This window comes from Diabrotica undecimpunctata, chromosome 1 (assembly GCF_040954645.1).
Source record: "Diabrotica undecimpunctata isolate CICGRU chromosome 1, icDiaUnde3, whole genome shotgun sequence".
NCBI lineage: Eukaryota > Metazoa > Arthropoda > Insecta > Coleoptera > Chrysomelidae > Diabrotica > Diabrotica undecimpunctata.
In genome coordinates this window covers 192,265,073-192,287,752 of record NC_092803.1, presented here as the reverse complement: position 1 = coordinate 192,287,752, position 22,680 = coordinate 192,265,073, and the positions used below count along the sequence as shown (strand labels likewise).

General features: G+C 31.4%; 1 protein-coding gene across 2 annotated transcripts in view; it reads left to right on the top strand.

Moving 5' to 3' along the window:
- The first annotated feature begins 925 nt into the window (after nt 1–925).
- Nucleotides 926–22,680, top strand: part of LOC140432802 (myogenesis-regulating glycosidase-like) — a 56,682-nt gene continuing 34,927 nt past the window's right edge. The window contains exons 1-6 of one of the 2 annotated variants that reach the window (XM_072520919.1): nt 926–1,205; nt 3,907–4,029; nt 6,367–6,568; nt 12,763–13,018; nt 17,061–17,148; nt 22,480–22,634. In XM_072520919.1, coding sequence (XP_072377020.1) covers nt 1,184–1,205; nt 3,907–4,029; nt 6,367–6,568; nt 12,763–13,018; nt 17,061–17,148; nt 22,480–22,634 — 846 coding nt within the window. In that variant the 5' untranslated portion in view covers nt 926–1,183. The remainder of the gene's footprint in view (nt 1,206–3,906; nt 4,030–6,366; nt 6,569–12,762; nt 13,019–17,060; nt 17,149–22,479; nt 22,635–22,680) is intronic. The other variant, XM_072520920.1, reaches the window with a different exon arrangement.

The window sequence follows — 22,680 nt, the reverse complement described above, 5'->3', positions numbered from 1 at the left end:
GTTTTTGCCTACAAACTTAAAACAAACAATCTACCCTTTTTTGACCTCGTTCTTAGCAACGAACCGACAAAAAAACTTCTTGATTATTTACTTTTAAATTGGTTAACTGGAAATTTTTTACCTCACAACACATACAGAGAATAGGGGAATATTAATGTAAACAAAGACGAAAATATTCTCAGTTAACACGTCTTAGAAAAATTGTATTACCTGACTTGCAATATTATATTAGGGGACTCGAATGTAAACAAATGACAAAAACAACTGAATACCAAAACTTGATATTTAGAATCTCAACTTAAAATGTCATAATATATTGATCGTTTTTACATTCCCTTTTAAAATACAAACGCAGATTTCCTGGTAATTTTTAATGCGTACTAACGAGATAAACGAACAGGGACGTATTATAAAATTTAAAACGCTACATATGTAGTCGATTTGGTTCTTGTATTCTCCATTTGGGTTGGTCCACGTCGATAAACGACGGGCATGATGTTTGAACATTGTGTTTACAATGGCCAAACTGTTTTCGATTGCAAAATCTATTAAACGTTCGCCTCGGCTGTTTCTAATACCCAACCCATAGTTTCCTACATTTTGGATGTTATCATTTCTCGTTTCTCCTACTATCATGGGCGTTAAAATCGCCCATGATTATGAGTGGTTCTTTAGATGGAATATTTCTTATTGTGTCTTCAATAACGGAGTATACGTCTTCCACTTCATTGTCTAACGCGTCTGAGGTTGGCATATAGACTTAAAGAATATGCATTTTGTTTGGTGATGTTAGTAAGGTTATTTTTATAACTCTATCATTTATCGGTTGGTAATCATACACGTATTGTGAAATGTTTACATTAGGGAAATGATTATATTATTTTTATTGATGCATTTAACTTACCCATTGTTATTGTATTGTGTATTGTTTAGTTTCCAATATGCATCAACGCTAATTATTTTATTCTAATATCGACAAAAAATATTTACAAACACTTTAAACGTTATCGTTTTTATTATTGACTGAAGTCGACTCGAAGTGTTCGATTTATCATTTCGAGAATGTTAAGAATGATGACATAATTATTTTGTTTTCCCATTTTATCTACCAAAACATAGTTGCGGTACTCGGTTAAATGGACAATTTAGTTGACATAACAGTTTACCTATTAATCTATTAGTGATGTCGAAGGGATACCATAAATGTAAGCAAAATATTGCCTTATCATAGAATAACAATAGTATTCAAATATCAAGTAGATGGTTATATATTTTTATTCGGGTATTATTTTTAGCGCAAATTTCAATGTTAACTTGTTAAAAATTGTTTCTGTTTAAGTTATCTTTGCTAATTGGATTAATAAACAGTAAATCTTTTAGATATTTGGTGCTTTATACATAACCTAAAAAATAGTTACAAAAATTAAATGTATAGGAAGCGTTCGGAAAATGTAATACATCAATTTTTAATTTCAATACTTTTCAATCAGCTTTTCGTTAAAAAAATACACGTTTTGACATTAATATCAGCGGATTCGCCAAATATTGTCTTAAAGGCCACCATTTGATGCCTTAAAATCACTTAGACGTCACTAACAAGTTCATTTTTTGAGCCTTACAAAATTTCTTAATATTATTCTGAAGCTATTTTCTTGTATCATTTTAAAGTAATTACTATTTAAATGGGAATAAGACACAATTAAAGGTTACAGTAAGTTTATTGAGGTTTCAATTTCCACTTCGGAAATCGTTCTAAAAATACAAACATTAGTACATTAAACATATTTTGTTTTTTTGTTACTTGGTGAAAGATCCTTCTAATAATTTAATTTTATCTGACTCATTTATATTGACAACTCAGACATACATTATAGATTTTAAAGTAGACAACTTTAAAATGATATTGCCAATATTGTTGAGTTCCGTTCCTGGGACGACTTTACTTGTAAGATAGTTCATTCGATTACATGAAATCAACTTTAACTTGAGAAGAGAATATCCGTCAGAAAAAATCATAGCTTGTAATTCGTCTTTAAAAAGACAAACACATGCCATGATGATAGTAAAAATCTCCTGCTAGTGATTCCATAGTAAATTATGAGGGAAAAATCAGGAAAAAAACCTCATAATACTATCTCGATATGGTAAGTATTTGGTCGTGCATTTAGTTTACTTTCAATAAACACCAAATTCTGATTTTATATGTTTAATATTTAAAAAACATAAGAAACCGTGATATTGTTAGAACGTTGATTTTTTCCACTTGCTTACAGTAAATTAAATACGATTTTAAAAAGGTTTCATTGCTAAGTACACAAATCAAAAAGTGCACAATGTATCTTTCTGATGATCAGTGGTCTCGTCCACATATATGTAAAAGTAATTATTACTTATTTCGGCTTTTATGTTGTGGATAACAGAGGAGTATAACAAATTGACATTATTTTTCTTTAGTGTACGTTCACTGGAAATGTTTTGTTTACAATATTTTTTTTTTTTTAAGAACTAAAGTTTTCATTAGATAATCTTGAAAGCGGTATATTAGAAGATACCAATGCACGACACAAGTCTTCGTTAAAAGTTTTTTGTTCGGTTTGTTTTTTGGAATTTGACTGAAAGCACTTGGACACTGAAGGTTGATATTTTTCACCGGATGTAGTTTTTACTTTTTTAGCTAAATATTTCGCGGTTCTGACATGCTGATCTATTTGAAATTTTTTTTTCAGATGAAATTTAAAAAAGGATTTAAATATTCTATAGTTGTACCCATTTTTAAGTTCTAAGATTGTAGGAATAAACTAAAAATGAACCGTTTTTGCATAACAATTAAAATATTTAAATTAAATCAAATAAAAATCGGGGTAGTAATCTCGAAAATGTCAAGAAATGACTGTGCAAGTAGGAAGAACCCCCATATAGTTACAAGAGGCTCTTGGTCTTTTCTGTTTACATTTAAAGAAAAAATACTGTGAGCATAAATTAAAAGCACTTAATTAATTAAGTCCAATATGATATGTTTTTGTTTTTAGCAAAAATTAAGCAAACTATGCTATTGTTAGAAAGAAAATGTTAGCGACCTTTCAGTAGATTATTGAATGATTTGAATTTTAGATAGGTATCCTATTTTTTATTGCAAGGAGTTTAAAAAATACTTGAAAAAAAAAAACATCGATTTATTGCGAACTAGCCTTGTGTCGGTACTTTTCTTAAATATAATCTCCAATTTTAAAATCTTTGTTTATACCACCGTGTACATTTTTAAAATAAAATAAAAAAAATACGTATGTACTTACGATTTTGCCACAACATGAGCAATAAACTTTATCCATATCCATAGATAGCTCTTGTAAGGTTTTATCCAAGTTGAAACTTTGCTTATTTTCGGCATTTTCAAAGCACAATAATTATTTACAATTAGAAATACACGTTGTTTACGCCTCCAATTTCACAAAAAAAAAGTGAAACCAAGTGAAACTGACCGTCAAAATCAAAATTTTTACCTAGAGACATAAACTGGCAAACACAAACCCATAATTCCAGGACAAAACGTGACAAAACTATAAGCCGCTCTCTTTTATTAGTTACTATACCAAGAAGTTGAATACCAAGTAATTATAAAACAAAATTAAATATTGGCATTTTCATGCTATCTGTAGATTTGAATATAAAAATATATAGTTAACACCAAATTTTTAAATTATATGCACTTTATGCTCACTTTTATAAAAATATGCAAAATTTGACATTTTTGCATTTTTTATGCATTATATGCAAAATATGCAATTTGCATATTAGCCTAAGTCTAGTAATTAGGATTAGATTTCTAGATCGTGTAGCAACTCCCATTAGCTTTTAGTTCGGATGAAATTATTTCAAACAATGTTACATTATTGTATTTAATTTCAGTTTTTACTTTTTTAATATTTTTGGCAACACTTCATAGTAACAGTGGAATCATAGTTAAAAATGGCAACATCACCTTGCAACTCGAGCCAAACTCAACTGGGATCAATTTTGCTGCTTACGATGGTAAGTTAATAAAAACAAATTAAAATAAATTAATTACACTAAAAGTTTACATTCACTGCAAGTTTTGAAGTTTTTGCTTATACAGGCCTTATACGATTAATACATACTTATGGTGTGGCAATACATGGAAATACAAAACATTTTAAATATATATATATATATATATATATATATATATATATATATATATATATTAATATGATGTTATAATTTTCAAATATGATAAAACAATAATTAAATTAATTATGATCCAATAAGCTAATTAAAACAAAAAAAATTTCATTTAATAAATTTTATTACGAATATGTGAATAAATTTTATTAACGACGCCAATATCCTAATTCATAATTATGTTTTCTTATCTCAGGGTTCCTATTTGAGTTTAAAAAATAACTTTATCCTCAATAGTGTTCAATAAGAAAAGGACTGAAAGGAACAAAATAAAAAAACTCAAATTTGTGCAATACAATAAAAATATAATAGTAAAATAAACCTATTAAAACTGTTTACGCAATTAATCAAATCGCTTAGAAATAAATGTTCCCAAATTATATAGCTTTCACATATAAAATTACAATAGGAAAAATGAATCCAATCTATTGTCTCGTCTCAATAGATTTTTCTCTGCACTATATCAAAATGATTCACTTGAATCAACAAAAACTCCTTCCCTGGTTCTGCTTATAAAAACAGTCCTGTCGATCAAAAGAACGTCTTGACTCACGTTTCTATCTCCTTTTGGGATTGCCCCTATCTGCTTAACTACGAATCTCTCCGGGAATAATAATCTGTTTGTACTTACAAATTTTGCATCCGGCAATTCAGCTTTCAAAATTTACTGACACTACTATTTCCCAAAATCTATACTTTTCTTTCAACTTAAAAAAAACCACAGACTTGTCGATTTTATCTTTCCTCACTTGCCGTCCAAAAGCAGATCATCCCTTTTTCAGCTTCAAAAATCATTCCAGTCTCTCAATTCCTTCCATAATTTTCTGTTGACCAATCAACATCCTCGACTCAATTCTCCAAACGCCAACACTTTCCAATTTTCATACTTGTGTACAACTTTCTACTTTGTACTAATTCCCTTCATGACTTATTTCGTGGTAACCGAAATTAATCCTTGAAAAAATGTAGGTAGATTTGATAGTTCAATATAACATTTTGTTTAGTTAAGCTAATCTTAAATACCTATCCTAATTTGAAAAGTCCGAAATTTACCGTAAATCTAAAATAGAAAAAGTCTCTTTTCTTCAAAAAACAATATAACTTCACAACACAATAAAATTAAACCGTATATCTAAATATGCTATAACTATAACATGATTTTACAAATTTTTGCGTGTTCTTCTTTTTCTCGATTAATTTTTCTTTACATACATTTTCAGATATACATATATATACATATATATATATATATATATATATATATATATATATATATATATATATATATATATATATATTATATATATATATATACATATATATAGTAAACTTTTAAATATTGGGGAAATCTGCAAGAAACACTCTAATGAGTATCAATATTTCGCCGAACGTTTTCGCCAAAGAGAATTAATTTGGCTTCTTTAGGGCTGAAAGAGAAGACAATATAATTAGCTACCATATATTATCTATTTAAAAAACACTGAAGATCTTACCGTAACTTAGAATTGTAGAGTTAGGATGTTAAAAAAACATTGCTGGTAACAACATAGTGGTTTTTTTGTTACTAGGTGAAAAAAGTTATCGTTGGAAATGTATGGTAGCTTTGAACTTGAAACATAAAGGTGTACCCAAGGCTGACCGAAGAAACGAAGGCAACTACATTAAAAAGAATTAATTCTTTGAGTTGTCGGCAATAATTAAATTTTTGATTGCTGGAATATTCACATGTGAGGTTCTGTTTTACCAGAATACATGTGCTGACATGTCAAAGTAGTTCTTATGATTCTTTATAATGTCGTTAAGGTTCATTGGTGTAACAAAATGAAGTTAATTCCAAATTTAGGGTAATATTATTATTTAAGATTTACATATAAGATTCATATTTAAGATAACAAATAGATAATATATGGTAGCTAATTATAATTTCTTCTCTTTGGAAACAATTGATACTCATTCGAATCTTTCTTGAAGATTTCCCTAATATTTAAGAGTTTTTTGTATATATTTTTAACTGTATTTCTAATATGAAACTAGAGTATATAATTTACAATAAATAAACAAAATTCTTATCGCTTTTTTTATTGATCTCTTCCTGATGTAACACATTAAAATAAAAAACCAAAACTCTTTATTTATATATAAATAATATTCTTCTTTATCTTTAAGGCAAAATAAAGAAGTTGGAAGGCAACTTAGGTCACGGTATTAACTTTTCCCATGTGGACTGTATTGGTAAACCAGATTGTGTAATTAACGACTTCAATTTTAGTGTTGAACCTATTTCAGATGGATTTAGACTGAAGTGGAAAACGTTTAACACACGAAGAGCTTTCCAAGACTGTTACGACCTTACTGAAGGCGTTCAATGGTAATTAGTTATTAGTATTTTGTAGGTAAATCTTATATTAACCGTACTTTTAAAGAAACAAATTGGTCATTCCACAAGAAACTCAAATATTTTAAAAATTCAGTAGTGATGTCACTAATTAACTTTTTGGAAATAATAAAATTAAGTATTAGACCAGTCTTTTTAAAAAAAAAGGTGGAAAAATGTTTCGCAGATATCTGAAGCTTTTAAGACATAGGTGGGGGATACTAGATGATGAATAGATGAAAAGATACTCCTAGTTTTACCTTGCGTTTTTTTTAAGCAATAATTTATGGTCACAATTTGATTTTTTGTCTATAAATTTTTTCCCTTATATTTTAAATAAACAATATTTATGTCATTTTTTTATGTCAAGAATGTCTTTATTTTCCCGTTTTTTTAAAGAAAATTGATAAATAATTTACAGAGATATTTGCAAAAAAGCAGTTTTTTTGCACTAATTTATAAATTTTATTAATTTTTTTATTAACAAAACAAAATGCTATTAATACATTTAAACATCAAGGAATTACCATATTTTAGATTTGTGCGTAATTTCCCCCCGATCAGTCAAATATTTTATAAGTTATTTAATTTGTTTATCCCTGAGGCTAATTATTTAAAATATTGAGCTTGCCCTATGCATGATGCTAGAGACATTCAGCAAATTTCATAGGATTCTTTAAGACTTAGACTATCTCAGAAGTTAAATGCATATTGAGTTTTCATCGAAATTATTTACAAAATAAACGTTTGAAAAAGGGGTATGTTTTTTACTTATAAACAATTGTAATAACTTCTATATTTTTCAAGCTACAGACTTGTACGTACACCCATTGGATAGCTGGTAAAAAAGCTCACATTAAAAAATAAAAAATCTTCTATGACCAATAGGAACGAAGGTGGTGACTATTTTTAAAAAAATCATATCTCCATTGTTTATAAACATTAAGAAGTAAAATTTGCACAAATTTTGAATGAAAATCTAAACTTTATATTGAAACTTATAACTATAAAATTTATCTAATTTTTCGAAACGACGGTACTTTCGAAAGATCGACATAGGAAAGTGGAGAGGATATCTGTTTCAGCTCCGGTTTTTTTTCGGCATCGGAACTTCAAATTGCAACACGTAGGAAAAATATACATTATCTCGGCTTCCTTTGCAGCTGCAAGCCTCTTTTTTTTATTCTGGGGTAGCTTGTCGAAATATAAATAACTACATAGTTTTCACTGGCCGGAAAATATGGGAAAACTCGGAAAAATTGAGTCCATTTGAAATTCATCCTAAATACTTACTTTTTTTTTTATTTGCTCGAATAGTCTGTCGCAGTATTAATAATAATGACATAATTTTTACCCCCCATAAATCTCGGAAAATCCCGGAAAATCAACATATATGTTTTTTCATTTTATATCAATGATATATTAATACTTATATATTTTATAAATTAAATTTCAGGTAATTTTTTACACATTATATTATTATATTCCTTATATTAATTATAATTGTTTGTATTTTTATAATTAACAATATTGATTTTTATTCTATTTTTCTTACAAATATGATATACAATATTAACCTAATCTGCTTTACTGCTTTGATAAAATAAGTCAATTTTTTCATCACTTGCCTTATTAAATTTTGCAATGTTTATTGAACTTTACTTTTTTTATTTTCTTTACATACATTGGTTTAAAAGTTAAAATTTGGATCATTTATTCGACTTCACTGTCAGGTCTGAACCTTTTTGTTGCAGGTTGTTTGTCTTCACTTATTAACTCAGTCTTTCCATACATTAACATATTAATTGGCGATCTTAATGCCAAGGTGGGTCAAGTTAAGGTAGGAGAACAAGTAGAAAAATATGGGCTTGGAAACAAAAATGACAGAGGAGATCGATTGATTCAATTTTGCCAAAGTGAAGACTTCGTAATAACAAATACCTTTTTCAAATTACCTCCTCGACGGTTATATACATGGACATCTCCACAACATACCAAAGAAAAAATAGTGAGAAATCAAATAGACTACTTTATGATATCAAGGAGGTATCATAATGCTGTTAAATGTACTAAGACGTACGCAGGAGCTGATATAGGCTCAGATCATAACCCGGTAGTTACTGTGATAGAGGCGAGACCAAAAAAGATTAGAAGACCACACAGAAAGGCACTAGATTTAAATAAACTTAGGAACAAAAATATACGACAAGAAACAGGAGAAGAAATAAATGAAAACCTCCGTTCAGTGCAGCAACAAATTAAGGATACAAACAACGTTTACCAAAAATTAAAGTACATAAATACAGCTATACAAACAGCAGGAAAGAAACATCTTACAAAAACAACAACAAAGAATAAGGGGTGGATGACACAAGATATACTAGACTTGATGGAACAAACAAGAAAGATAAAAAATTACCCAGAAAAATACAAAGAAATAAATTAACACAAAAAAGAGAATAAAAGAAGCCAAAGAGGAGTGGATTAAAGAACAATGTGAAGAAATGGAAATCTATGAGAAAAAGTACGATGCGTTCAATATGCACAAAAAAGTAAAAGAGATAACAGGAAGACAAAGATGGAAATCTTATTGTAGATCTAGAGAATAAAATAAAAATATGGACAGAATACCTGAATGAATTATTTGAATACGATAGAAACAACTTAAGTCAGATAATCAATGCAACTGGGCCAGACATATTGAAAGAAGAAGTAGAATACGCAATAAGAAACGCTAAACGGAAAAGCAAATGGACCTGATGAAATTCCTACAGAACTGTTGAAGCTTTTGAATGATAAATCCGTAACCATAATATTAAATTTTGCAGCGAGGAGCTAAAACAGTTTCCCCTCCACTTTCCTATGTCGATCTTTCGAAAGTAACTTCGTTTCGAAAGGTTTTAAGTTTCGAAAAATTAAATGAATTTTATAGCTATAAAATTCAATATAAAGTTTAGATTTTCATTCAAAATTTGTGCAAATTTTACTTCTTAATGTTTATAAACAATGGAGATATAATTAACAAAAAAATTCTCGCTAACTTCGTTCCTATTGTTCATAGAAGGTTTATTTTTTTGTTAAATGTGAGTTTTTTTACCAGCTATCTAATGGTTGTACGTACAAGTCTGTAGCTTGAAAAATATAGAAGTTATTACAATTGTTTATAAGTAAAAAACATACCCCTTTTTCAAACGTTTATTTTATAAATAATTTCGACGAAAACTCAATATTCATTTAACTTCTGAGATAGAATAAGTCTTAAAGAATCCTATGAAATTTTTGTTAAATGTATCTAGCATCATTCATAGGGCAAGTTCAATGGTTTAAATAATTAGTCCCAGGGATAAACAAATTGAATAACTTTTAAACTATTTGACCGATCGGGGGGAAATTTCGCACAAATTTAAAGGACTGTAATTCCTCAATGTTGGAATGTATTAATAACATTTTATTTCGTTAATTAAAAAATTAATTAAATTTATAAATTAGTGCAAAAAAATTGCTTTTTTGCAAATATCTCCGTAAATTATTTATCAATTTTAATTGAAAGAGCGGGAAAATACAGATATTCTTGATATAAAAAAATGGTATAAATATTGTTTATTTAAATTATAAGGAAAAAAACTTATAGATAAAAAATCAAATTCTGACCATAAATTATTGTTTAAAAAACACGCAAGGTAAAAATAGGAGTATCTTTTTATCTATTCGTCATTTAGTAACCCCCACCTATGTCTTAAAAGCTTCAGATATCTGCGAAACATTTTGCCGTGAAATCGATGATTTTTGTATAACCAGACTGGGCTATATGTAATATATGTATGTAAGTAAATAATTAGTTAAAATAAATAAAACTTATTTTTTATTGCAAGAACTGCAAATAAATAATACATGTTTCTGGAATATAGTTCTTTTGCAAAAATTTCAGTGTCTCATTGTTTCTATATCTTTAGAGCGAGGACAAACAGTATTGCTTTTTGGTTGGTGACAATCTGTTTGGGAAATTATGTAGTATACTTTCATTATGTAGTAGTTATTTTCATAATATTTTTATTATTAATTACTTTTATTCTACTTTTATCATACTTTCCAAGTCATTCTGTACGTCTTTCGTGTTAATTTAAACACATTTCTTTTGATTTCCTTTGTTACTATATCTATCTCTACTTATTTTTCGTTATCGATATTCTCACTTGTTTGCAATTGATTTTGTTTTAAACCAAAAAGCCATCTTCGTTTATTCTCAAGGCTTTGGCTCATACATTTTGACATGTTGTTTGTTGACAAAGAGAAACCTTCCATTGTTACGGTGCCAGACCTAAAAAGGGAACCTACGACTGACTTCATTTCTTATTCTTCTCGTCCCTTTGACAAACCTTATACAAAGCGGAGTATTCGTTCGTAAATCAGTCGTATTTTTTTTCTATCCTCTTGTTTTTATTTTTCTATGTCCTTTTTTTAGTCAAAAGTCTTCTACAATCCCTGTGGTACTTCAATGTATCCTGGGATGATGAGACATCTGAACAGATACAACTGAGCTTTCTACTTTTATGTGTTACATTTCTGGTGTTATTCCTATACAAGACAATCTATCGCAAGATCGGAGCTCTTGGGAGCTATACTGCTGACTGATCTATTCACTTTTGTCAACGAGTCTCCCCCAATTTTCATGCTCGTTCTGATTCGACAAGATTGGAGCCCTTGACAGCCATATTGCTGGCTGATCTAGTCACATCTGTCAAAGGGTTCTTCTTCCGATCTTCCGATGTTTGATCTGACTCGGCGATTGCGCTGCCTTAAGCTATATTTTCTACCTACAAATTGGCGATTATATTAAACACATGCATCAACTGATATCGACCCATCTATCGCAAGATCCGAGCTCTTGGTAGCTATACTGCTGACTTATCTAGTCACTTTTGTCAACGAGTCTCGTTCAATTTTCATGCTCGTTCTGACTCGACAAGATTTGAACACTTGGCAGCCATATTGCTAGTCACGTCGTCTGTCAAATGGTTCTTCTTCCGATATTCCGATGTTTGGTCTGATTCACAAACTGGCATTTTCCACCGTGAAGCTCGTCAAAATATCATTACTCATCGGCTGTCGTCGAAGGCTCTTTTCTGAAATGCGACACCACGCCGAGATTTCGACGCTGTTCTTCTTCTTGTTTTTTCGCACCCCATGGAATTCTTATAGGAAAAGAGGCCAACAGTATTATGATTGATAGAGCCTTCCTATTGTAGTAGGTCGAAAAATTCTACTGATTTGACGCTATTTTTTTTAACTGATGGCATTGTACGCGTTGTTAATCTGAGCACAGCTTCATATGGCATCCAACAATGTCCTGTGGTCAAAATATAACCGCCGCATATTTGCCAATCCATATTTCATTCTTACTTAATTATTTATTATTACATCGATCTTGCATGTCTATTTTTATACTTGTACTTTCAGCTTTTCTTAAAAATATTCGTTTTTGGAGCGGGAGAATGTTTGGAAAAGTATGTAGTATTTATTTTCATTTTTTAAATTTAATATTTTTTCACTCTACTATAATATGGTCTTATTTAATGGGATATTTAAACTACTTATACACTTAAACACTCTATACACTTTGTCAAATCTCCCTAGCGTTGATAATTATGCTGGCAATTTTTTTTCGATCTTACTGAAGTGTAAAGAGTTATTCGACATTGCGTATCTAGTCGCAAATCTTATTGAGCCATGATCCGTGTTTTCTATCAACTCCTCTTTATCTTTCTATATCGTCCTTTATTATCAGTTGTAAGATACGGTACTGGTTACCTCAAAGATTGTGACCTAGATAGGAAATGTTTCAATATTTAATGGTTGTTAAGAGTCCCCTAATAATGTATTCTCTTTGTTAGATCTCTACGTTTGATCGTTTTTTCATCCATGATAGCCGTACTTAGCAATCTTTTGTGAACACACATGTCTAATGGCTAGGTTCAGAGTCCATATTTCAATTCCATGCAAGAGCTTTGACCATATTCAACATTTTACTATCTGCTGCCGTAGTTATTTCCTAACAACCATCATTAGGTCAAAACAGCTACCAGCTGTTTCGACCTAATAGATACCTTTGTTAAAAATGTTTTTTATTGTTAAACATTTTGTAAAATTATAATTGTCACCTCTTGATAAACATTTTTTTGTATCTTTAGGTATGGAGGACCAACAATATTCTCTTTAATTTGGCCAATACAGACGAATAAAATTGATGGATCTTCTCCATATGTTCTCAACAACCGTGAAGGCATCCCATATGCCGAAAGGTACTGGTTAAATTCTAAAGGCTCATATATTTTCTTAAACGACGATGTTCCACTCTATGTTGATCAAAATAATATGAGAAATGATAGCATTTGCTTCAAATCATATATCCGTAATCCATTCCATGCGTACTTTAATAGAACAAGGGTAAGTACTTATAAGTAAAAAAATAAGAACTGATACATTTCGACAAAAATTTGCAAGTAATAAGATCAGTAGTTTGTAGACAACCTCACTCATAATATAATAAAATTAGTTATATGGGCATAACATAAAATATTATATTGGACAAGTCCATTAGACAATATTTACGAATTACTAATTGCCTTCGTATCAGTTGCCAAAAAACGTTTCGCAAAAACCAAATATAGCTAGCAAATATTCCAAGTTTTTAAGTAAAAGTACTGGAAAGTATCAAGAAATGCCTTTTTGGTCTTGATCTCAATGAGGGGAAACCCACAATCTGCACCTACACGCGGTAGAAGACTGCCAACACTTAAGTAGATAGCTTAGGTGGTTGTCGCAGATGGGGACCGAGTGTTTGCCGGTATAAGTATTCAACGTTTTTCTTAGGAATGACGTAAGGGCACCCTCTAGTCCTGGGGAGGAAAAAAAGACCTCAACACAGCTATTTCGTATAGCAAAAAACAAAGTCATCATAGCCAGAATGATCGCCAACGTTCGAAACGAACAAGCACACTAAGAAAAAGAATGGCATAATACCGCATGACTGGCTAACATCCACATATATAGCTCTTCCCAAAAAACAAAAAGCAAGGAAATGTGAAGACGATCGAACTGTATCCCTAATGAGTCATGCTTCTAAGATATTTATGCAAATAATTTATAACCGAATTACCTGAGTCGTTCTCAATATGGTTTTAGAAAGGGTACATGCACTAGAAAAGCAATTATGGGATTGACACTGATGACAGAAAGGCATATGTGTGCTTTGTCGATTATAGAAAGGCCTTCGAGCGCATCAAACAAGGAAAATTGATTGAGGTGCTAAAAGAAGTAGGGTTGGACGGACACGACATAGCTATCATAAGTAATACATACTGGAACCATACAGTATGCGTTCGAACAGAGAATGGAAACACCGATTACATCAACATAGAACGAGGAGTACGTTAAAGGTGCATTTTATCCCCTTCTTCTTCTTTAGGTGCCGTCTTCTTAGCGAAGGTTGGCGATGACCTCTGCAAAGTCTTCCCTATTTTAGGCTTTCCTTATTAAATTTCTGTGAGTTCACGTTCTCTATCCATACGCCTTAAAACTTCTTCATTTCTAACGCGGTCGGTCCATGGAATTTTCAGCATACCCCCAATATTTAATGTATATGCCGAACATATAATTAGAGCTTCTCTTGAAGATCGCCCCGACGGTGCCAAAGCCAATGTAACCATTATTAACAATATAAAATGTGCCGATGACACCGTAGTATTAGCAGAAGCAGAAGACCAACTAAAAATATTGATGAACATATTATCAGAAGAAAGTCACAGGCTGGGCTTGGACATTAACTTATCCAAATGCAAAATTCTGGTATTCCAGAAAAACCTCCATGAACAAGTTACACCTAACATACAAATAAATGGTATCACCCTTCAGAGTTTCCAAAGCTTCATATACCTAGGCAGAGAACTAAATAGTCAACTAGACCACTCAAAAGAAATTGAAGATTGAAGACATTGAAGTAGCAAGATCTGGTTTCATAAATATGCGTAAAATGCTCTGTAACCCCAAGCTATCAGTCTCAGTAAAATTGAGAACACTAAAGTGTTATGTGTGGTCTCTATTATTATATGGCTGTGAGGCCTGGACATTAAAACAGTATGACGTCAAAAAATTAAATTCATTTGAAATGTGGATGTACCGCCGAATGCTAAGATTAAGCTGGACCAGAATAACTACGAATGAAGAAGTACTGAGAGCAACGAACACACGCCCTCATCTCGTCAATACTAACAAAATTAGAAAGACACCTATCTAGGACATATAATGCGCCATAGAGTATTAGAGCAGCTCCAGGTAATATTAGAAGGCAAAATTGAATGTTAAAGGGGCATAGGACAAAAGAAAAATCTTGGCTACGAAACATCAGAGATTTGACCCACACAAGAGGAAATGAATTAATTCATCAAGACCAGAACAGGGAGAAATTTGCCATATAGATCGCCAATCTCAACATAGAACATTAACTGATACATTTACACAACACGAGTAAAAGAACAAACAGTTCTAATAGAATGTCAAGAATGACATTATCTCTCCTGATGTCACACAATTTGTAGCTTTTTTGAATTTATAATGATTTTTAAACTGTTTGTCCTTTGTCTCCTGTTGTGTAAATGTATTAATTAATGTTTATGACATTCACCATATATTGCTGGATAGACTAATTTTGACGACATGCCCCTGAAGATGCTCTAAGAGCGAAAGTGTTTGGGCAAGATTTAATAAAAACTGTACTAGATGTCTGCCTTAATTTGACTAAAACTCTAAATATTATTGGCCAGCTGTCTACACTGGCTGCCATCCTGTACTATATGGATGACTTCATAGGATTTTACCACCAGAGTCTTTATTTGGTCTGCCCATCATGTTGGAAACCTTCCTCTTGGTCTTCGACCTTCTACCTTTTCTTGTACTACCAATAGTTCCATGGTCTCCGTTCTTCTAGCTAGATGGCCGAAGTAGATTAGGTATCATCATCATCATTGGCTTTTACAACTCTTCGTGAGTTTTTGCCTCGTTTACTATTGCCTTCCATTGATTCCGATCCTGTGCTATTATTTCCCATGGCCTTACTTCCATCTTCTCTAGATTAGGTATGCTCGGTTTTTTTTTATTGATCTGTCTTTTATATAAAGCTCTTACACAATTGACAGGTTGGTTCTATGATATGGCCAGGACATAGAATTCTTCTATAGGCCTACATTTCGAAGGCTTTGCTCTTACTCCTATCGATTTTTTTAAGAGTACATGTTTTAGCTGCGTATGTAGCTTAGCTTGATATCTGAGAAGCCATCGCCATTGTTGGTTATTAGGGAGCCCAAGTATACAAATCTGTCTACCACTTGGAAATTCGCCACTTGGTGTATGTGTGGTAGATTATTATTTGCTCTATCTACGATGACAGACAATGTACCTATCAGCATTAAATCCACTGTCTCCTGACTTTACAAGATCTGCTTTATCTACGAAAACGACGCCACGTACACCTCCAAACCAGACCTCCACCACCAAAATTCTGTTCTCGGTTTTCTATTTATTTTTTTACTCGTTTAATAGGCAAATTTTCAATACTGAAAATCAGCGTTTTTAAAAACAAAAATATGACTTGTGGCCAAATATTTACGCCTTACATTAAATACGATGCTTCGCTGAAAATTCTTGTTAAATAAAAAAAAGAGGAACTTTGTATTAGATACAAAAAATGTACTGGCTAATTCGGAGCCACTCAGAATTATCAATGCATAATAAGCTACCTCTCTACAAGCAAACCTTAAAACCTATATGGACGTACGGTATTCAATTCTGAGGTTGTGCCAATGTAACAAAGTTCTCTGATGCTTCCTAGTACATTCGGAACGAAGACCTTTATCAGATCTTGGAGTGGAACAAGAAATTAAAAATGTACAAGAAGTCATGGGGAAAGGCTATTTACTATCATACAAATATCGTGACAATCCAGTTCTTAGATAAATCAAACCAAACCAGACCACTTAATAGGACAAAAACCTGACAATCTAATGCAGGAGGTTTTAAAAAGCAGAACTTACTTTTATTAACAGTGAGCAAAAAAAGTGCCATAGTTATTAGATTATTCTAAGTAGTTAGAATAGGATAACATTCAGCATTCATTTAATTTAGTTTAGTATGATTTACCAAAAGTTACTTATTGTTCATCTAGATAGTAATATTATTTCTACAATAAAAAAAGCATTCAAGGAACGTAGCCAATTTATGTAAAATGTACATTACGTGTTATTACGTAATTCATAAATCTTATCTATAACAGTTTCCAAAACAAGTTTATAAATTCAACATTTTTGACATTTTAAAAATATGTTAATATGTTAATATTTAATGTTCCCGTGTGTAAATTCTTTAAATTATTTTAAAAGTATTTTGTACTATTAAAATAAATATCTAACAAAGTATTTTTTAACAAATGTTTCAGAATGTACTTCAGTATTACCTTATTTTTAAAGACGATGTAAAACAAGCTCATCTCCATGCCGTAAATAAATTTCTAGGAAAACCAAAAGGTTCGTACTACATTATTTGCATCTATAATGAACTATGAATAAAATCAATACTGTACGATAACTACGTGATGAAACAAATAAGACAAACATTTTTGTTTTACAAAAACGTTTTATTTTCCAATATTATTATTGGTTAAATTTTCAAGTAATTTAAATGAAATTCCAAATCAAAAATGAATCCAAGTACACTAGAAAGCTATTTAGAACATAATTATTACAGAACTAAATGAAACTCTTCTATCACAAACCCATCCAGATTTCCAAACAGATAAAAATCACTAAGTGCCAAATCTGGACTAATATAAAATACTTCCTGTTAACCCTTACAGTAACAGGTTAGTGATTAAGGAACTAACGAGAAAAACGGTATACTTAATAGAAAAACTAGAATATAGAAAGATAATAATAGAACACAGCAAAACAGATATGTGAAGTACGAATCATCATCTTTCTAGCGTTAGTCTCACACTATTGCAGGATCTGCAGCTTTGATGAGTCCTCTCTACGAGTTCTCATCGCCACGCTCTACATGTTCATACTGCCTTGTAGATTTTTCCGCATCCTATTTCTAATTGGCGCAACTACCATTATTTCCCTGATATCTTCATTTTTGACACGATACCGGCGGGATATGCCTAACATCCATGGCAGCATCTTCATTTCCATGAGATGCATAGCTTGTTCTTGTTTTGCTGTAACTGGTTAACATTCTGTTCCATATAGTACCATTAGAGAACCAACGGTTTTGTATACTTTTGCCTCGGGCATTTGAAGATCGCATATTACTTCAGTCCTTTGACGCCATTTTAGCTGTATTACGTTAATGCGAGATCGTGTGTCGGCGGATGTGCTTTGATTACTGCTAATGGCAGAACTATACTTAAATTGTCAATGCTGATTGTGCCATCGATTTGAGATCCACATTGCATGTATTCGGTTTTTGTGATATTTAGCCGCAACCCATAGATGTCGAGCCATACCTTCCGTGGTTGAGTTTGCTGTTGCGATTCGTGCCTGGTGTTACTAGCGAAGAAGACGTCGTTGGCAAACAACAGCGACCATGGATGTAGTTCTTGAAGGTCCTCAGTGTTTTTTTAATGGTTCATATGTTTAATAAGGAATATTACGAAATATATTGGGCAGAATGTGGAAATAAATAAAGCTCTAATATTAATAAAACAAAAATTAAAATAAAACGTAAATATGAAGGAAAACTGAAACAAGAATGCACAAAAAAGAAACAAAAATGGCGTGTAAAGCCAAATAAAAAAAAGCGACTAAAATTAATAAAAGTAATTTGAAGAATAATTTGAAGAATTTATGAGATTCAAATGACTGATTTGGTCTCTTAATAGTTTTCACCTCGCGAACTTAAAGATTATTTGTATATCCTTTACATATATATTTAGTTCAACAGATTGAGGCATCGAGGCTACTAAAAAAGCCGATTAAAACATAATGGCACACGTGGAAAAATTGTCACGTAGTCACAGACGAAAGGTCTGGGAACGATAAGGAAAAACATTTAATACCTAAGTTATCGTTTCAGTTGAATACAGTTTTCCATTATGTGAATAAAAATTTCAGAAATGTGTGCAAAAATATCTGTTTTTAGTCTATTAATTTTTGTGTCAGGGTAATTTAATCGCAAACACATAATAGCCTAAGATCCCCCTGCAGGATCACACGTCCATAACGCAGTTCATTAAACTCAAATTTTTGCATCATTTAAAATTAGGAGAATACCTTGATAATAGGTTTCCAGTCAAAAATTAACCGCGAATTTTTTTCATTCAAATAATAGTAATTAATTTTTGACAAAAATTTTATTTTGTTCATTTATTTTTTAAATAAAATACGCTACTAATGACGTATAATATGCACTTATTTTATATCAAATTGAAGCTAATTTTTTTCTTAATATGATAATATAAGTTTGCTTGAGAAAAAATGGTCGAAAATTGGGGTTGCCAGCTGTTTAAAATGCGAATTACTGACTTTAAGGGTCAGTTGTGTCAGTTTTTAAAGGATTTGTCGATAAATAATACCAATATACATACTATCGCTTGTCAAACCAGTGTCGTTGCGCCCTGTACTCTATTTAACTTTATCTTCGATACCTAGCGTTTTTAACAGCTGGAAACCCTAATTTTCGACAATTTTTTCTAAGGTAGCCTTATATCATTATATTAAAAAAAATAGCTTTAATGTAATATAAAAAACATGCATATACGCCATGAACAGCGTATTTTATTTAAAAAATAAGCGAATGAAATAAAATATATGTCAAAAACTAATAACTATTAATTGAATTAAAATATTTGCGGCCACTTTTTGACTGGCAACCTATTATCAATTAATTCTCCTAATTTTAAATGTACGTAAAAATATGAGTTTGATGAACTACGTTATGAATGTAGTGATTCTGCGGTGAGATCTTGTATGTTGCGTAGGAGAAACGCCAATCTGTTTGCATTTATCTGACCCGTCTGTAGCTGATATTAATTTAATTTATCATTTGATTTATAAATTGTGAATTAGTGTGATTAAATTGTGACTATTGCTAAATCACTTACAAGAATTTCATGTTATCAAACAAAAGATTCCAGATATCTTCAGAATTGGAAGTTTCAGTTATCGGAACATTTTGAAGTCCGTGAAATTTTACATATATCCGCACTTTATAACATAAGTACATATTATGTTATAAAGTGCCGATTGCTTTCGAAGTAAAGGTTTCTTAGATCATCTTAAGCGATTTTTACCGTAAAAAAACTTACTCACGTTCTTCTTCAGGTTGTGGTTCTTCAGTATGAGGTTATTGTTCAGGTTGAGGTTCTTCTTCATCGTCTGCTTCGATTTCACTAACTGCATCGTAATCACTTAATATTAAATTACTGTTAAGATCAACATTGCCAAAATCACCGTCATGTTGTTCATGATAGTCATTATCAAACGTGTTTGTAAAATCCCCAAAAAAAACAACCTTAGTAACGTCTCTACACCGCTGTATAAGCACCTAAAGAGCGAAAACTTCTTCTCTCGTTCTAATAAGTGCTTTCCAAAAGAAAAACTGTAATCTATTTGACCCAAGCTTATAATAAATTGTTCTATGAAGAATCTTGGTGAACTCTTTAGTGATGTGCTTGAACAAACTTATAACTCCGTGGTTATCAAATAGTTTTTGGTCAGTGGTCATCATATTTCCCAAAGAAGGCGTTTGGATTCGTCAAAATTGTAACAAATGTCGACTATAGCTAGTCCTCTTGGAGTTTTATCATCTATTATTTTACCTATTATATATCAAAAAAATTTAGAAAAACCTGGAATACAGACAAAGATAAACTAAAATCTAATACAGAATAATATAAAAGCAAGTTAATACCCGCAAAAGTATTAAATCTCGATAAACTAAGCTTAAATGAAATCAATGAAGTCATAACAAAAGAACTATTTAATGCAAGCTCAGAAGTGGCAACCGCTAACAGAAAACGAAAATCCAAAATACGTGCAGAATCACAAAACATGCTGAAGCAAAGAAAAGATCTTCTGAGACAAAACAAAAGAGACACTGAAGAATTTAAGGAACTTAATCGAGTAATAAGAAAACATAAACATCAAGAAGACCGTATAGAACAAGTCATAGATAAAAACCGAAGTCTCTCACCATACCGAAACTGGGAAAGAAAAACATAATAACCATTAAAAATGAACAAGGACAACTAGAAAAAAGTAAATCTGATATAGCAAATTTAAAAAAGTTCTACGCCGATCTGTATCTTTCCAGAAACGATCCCCCTAACTCCTCAAAGTAGAACTTGAAAAGGCAGATAACAAATGTCAACTCAGAAGCGATGCCTGAGGTAAGCCACGAACAAATCGAAAGAGCAGTAAAAGAAATAAAATGAAATAAAGCAGCTTTAAGCGATAGAATCCTAGCAGAAATGCTGAAGGAAGGTGGAGAAGAAGCCGTCACATATCTAAAAATACTATTTAATTAATGTCTATTCGAAGGCAACATACCCGAACAATGGAATACTGCTATTACAATACTAATACGCAAACAGGGAGACACCAAAGACCTGAAAAATTATCGACAAATTTCACTTATTTCACAACTTTACAAAACTTTTACAAAGACTAGTACAAACAGTTGAAGAACCTGAGGAAATGGTTCTCCACAACAACAACGAATCTATTTAAAGCATCAGTCAATAAAATAATTATAGCCAGAATGATTGCCAATATTCGGAACGAATAGGCACTGAAAGAAGAAGAAGTACAAACAGGTTAACAATTAAATTTGACGGATATGAACCAGTGGAACAAGCCGGATTTAAATAAGGGTACAGCACCTGTGATCATCTATATACTTTAAAAATCCTAAAAGAAAAGACTAACGAATATAATCTCCCATTATATATGGCTTTTATAGATTATGAAAAAGCTTTTGATAGTGTAGAACTGTGAGCAACAAGCTGAAATGATAGTGACGTTGGGTAATGGAATCAAAACAAGACCGGTCAAAATCAATCGAGGCGTAAGACAAGGAGACACAATATCTCCAAAATTATTTACAGCTGCCCTAGAAGACATCTTTAAGTCAAAAGACTGGAAAAATAAGAGAATCCCTATTAAGGGAAGATACTTAAACCATCTTAGATACGCAGATGATGTAGTACTAATAACCGACACGTGGAATGCACTGAATACGATGATTGAGAAGCTACACATGGAATATCTAAAAAAAAGGACTGAAAATGAATTTTAGCAAAACTAAACTAATGTCAAACAAAGATGACAAACCTATGATAAACATCCAAGGGACAGAGATAAAACAAGTAGATGAATATACATATCTGGGTCAAAATGTCAAGGTAAGCAAAGAAAATTAGACTACCAAAATAAGCAGCCGTTTAAAAATGGGATGAGCAGCAATCGAATGACTCTCATACGTACTTAAAAATAAAAATATACCTCAAATATGGACCTCAAACCTAGACATTCACTAAAATAAACATGGAGAAGATCAGAAAATGGGCTGGACATAACAAACGTCTTCAGTATGGCAGATGGAATAAATAAATCGAGAATTGGCGGCCATATAAAGCCAAAAGACCACGAGAAAGACCGCAAATGTGCTGGAGCGACGATATTAAAAGAACTGCAGGACCAATGTAGAAACATCAATAAATTATTGTTATTATATATTATTATTCTTTTAAGAAGTCTTTATTTTCTTATATAATTCCAATATTTACTATTCGTACGTGCTAGTTATTACTACTGCTACATCTATTGTTATTATCTACTGTTATACCTTTCTTGTAGACCATCCTAATGAAGCTATGGTAGCCGAACCCATATGGACAACTTGGGCAAAATATAAAACAAAGATAAATGATTCTGTGGTACTAAAGTTTGCCAAAGAAATACGGAACCATGGATACGAAAAAGGACAGATAGAGATTGATGACAATTGGGAGGTATGTTAAGAATATATTCTATGATTAGTTGATATCATCATCATCA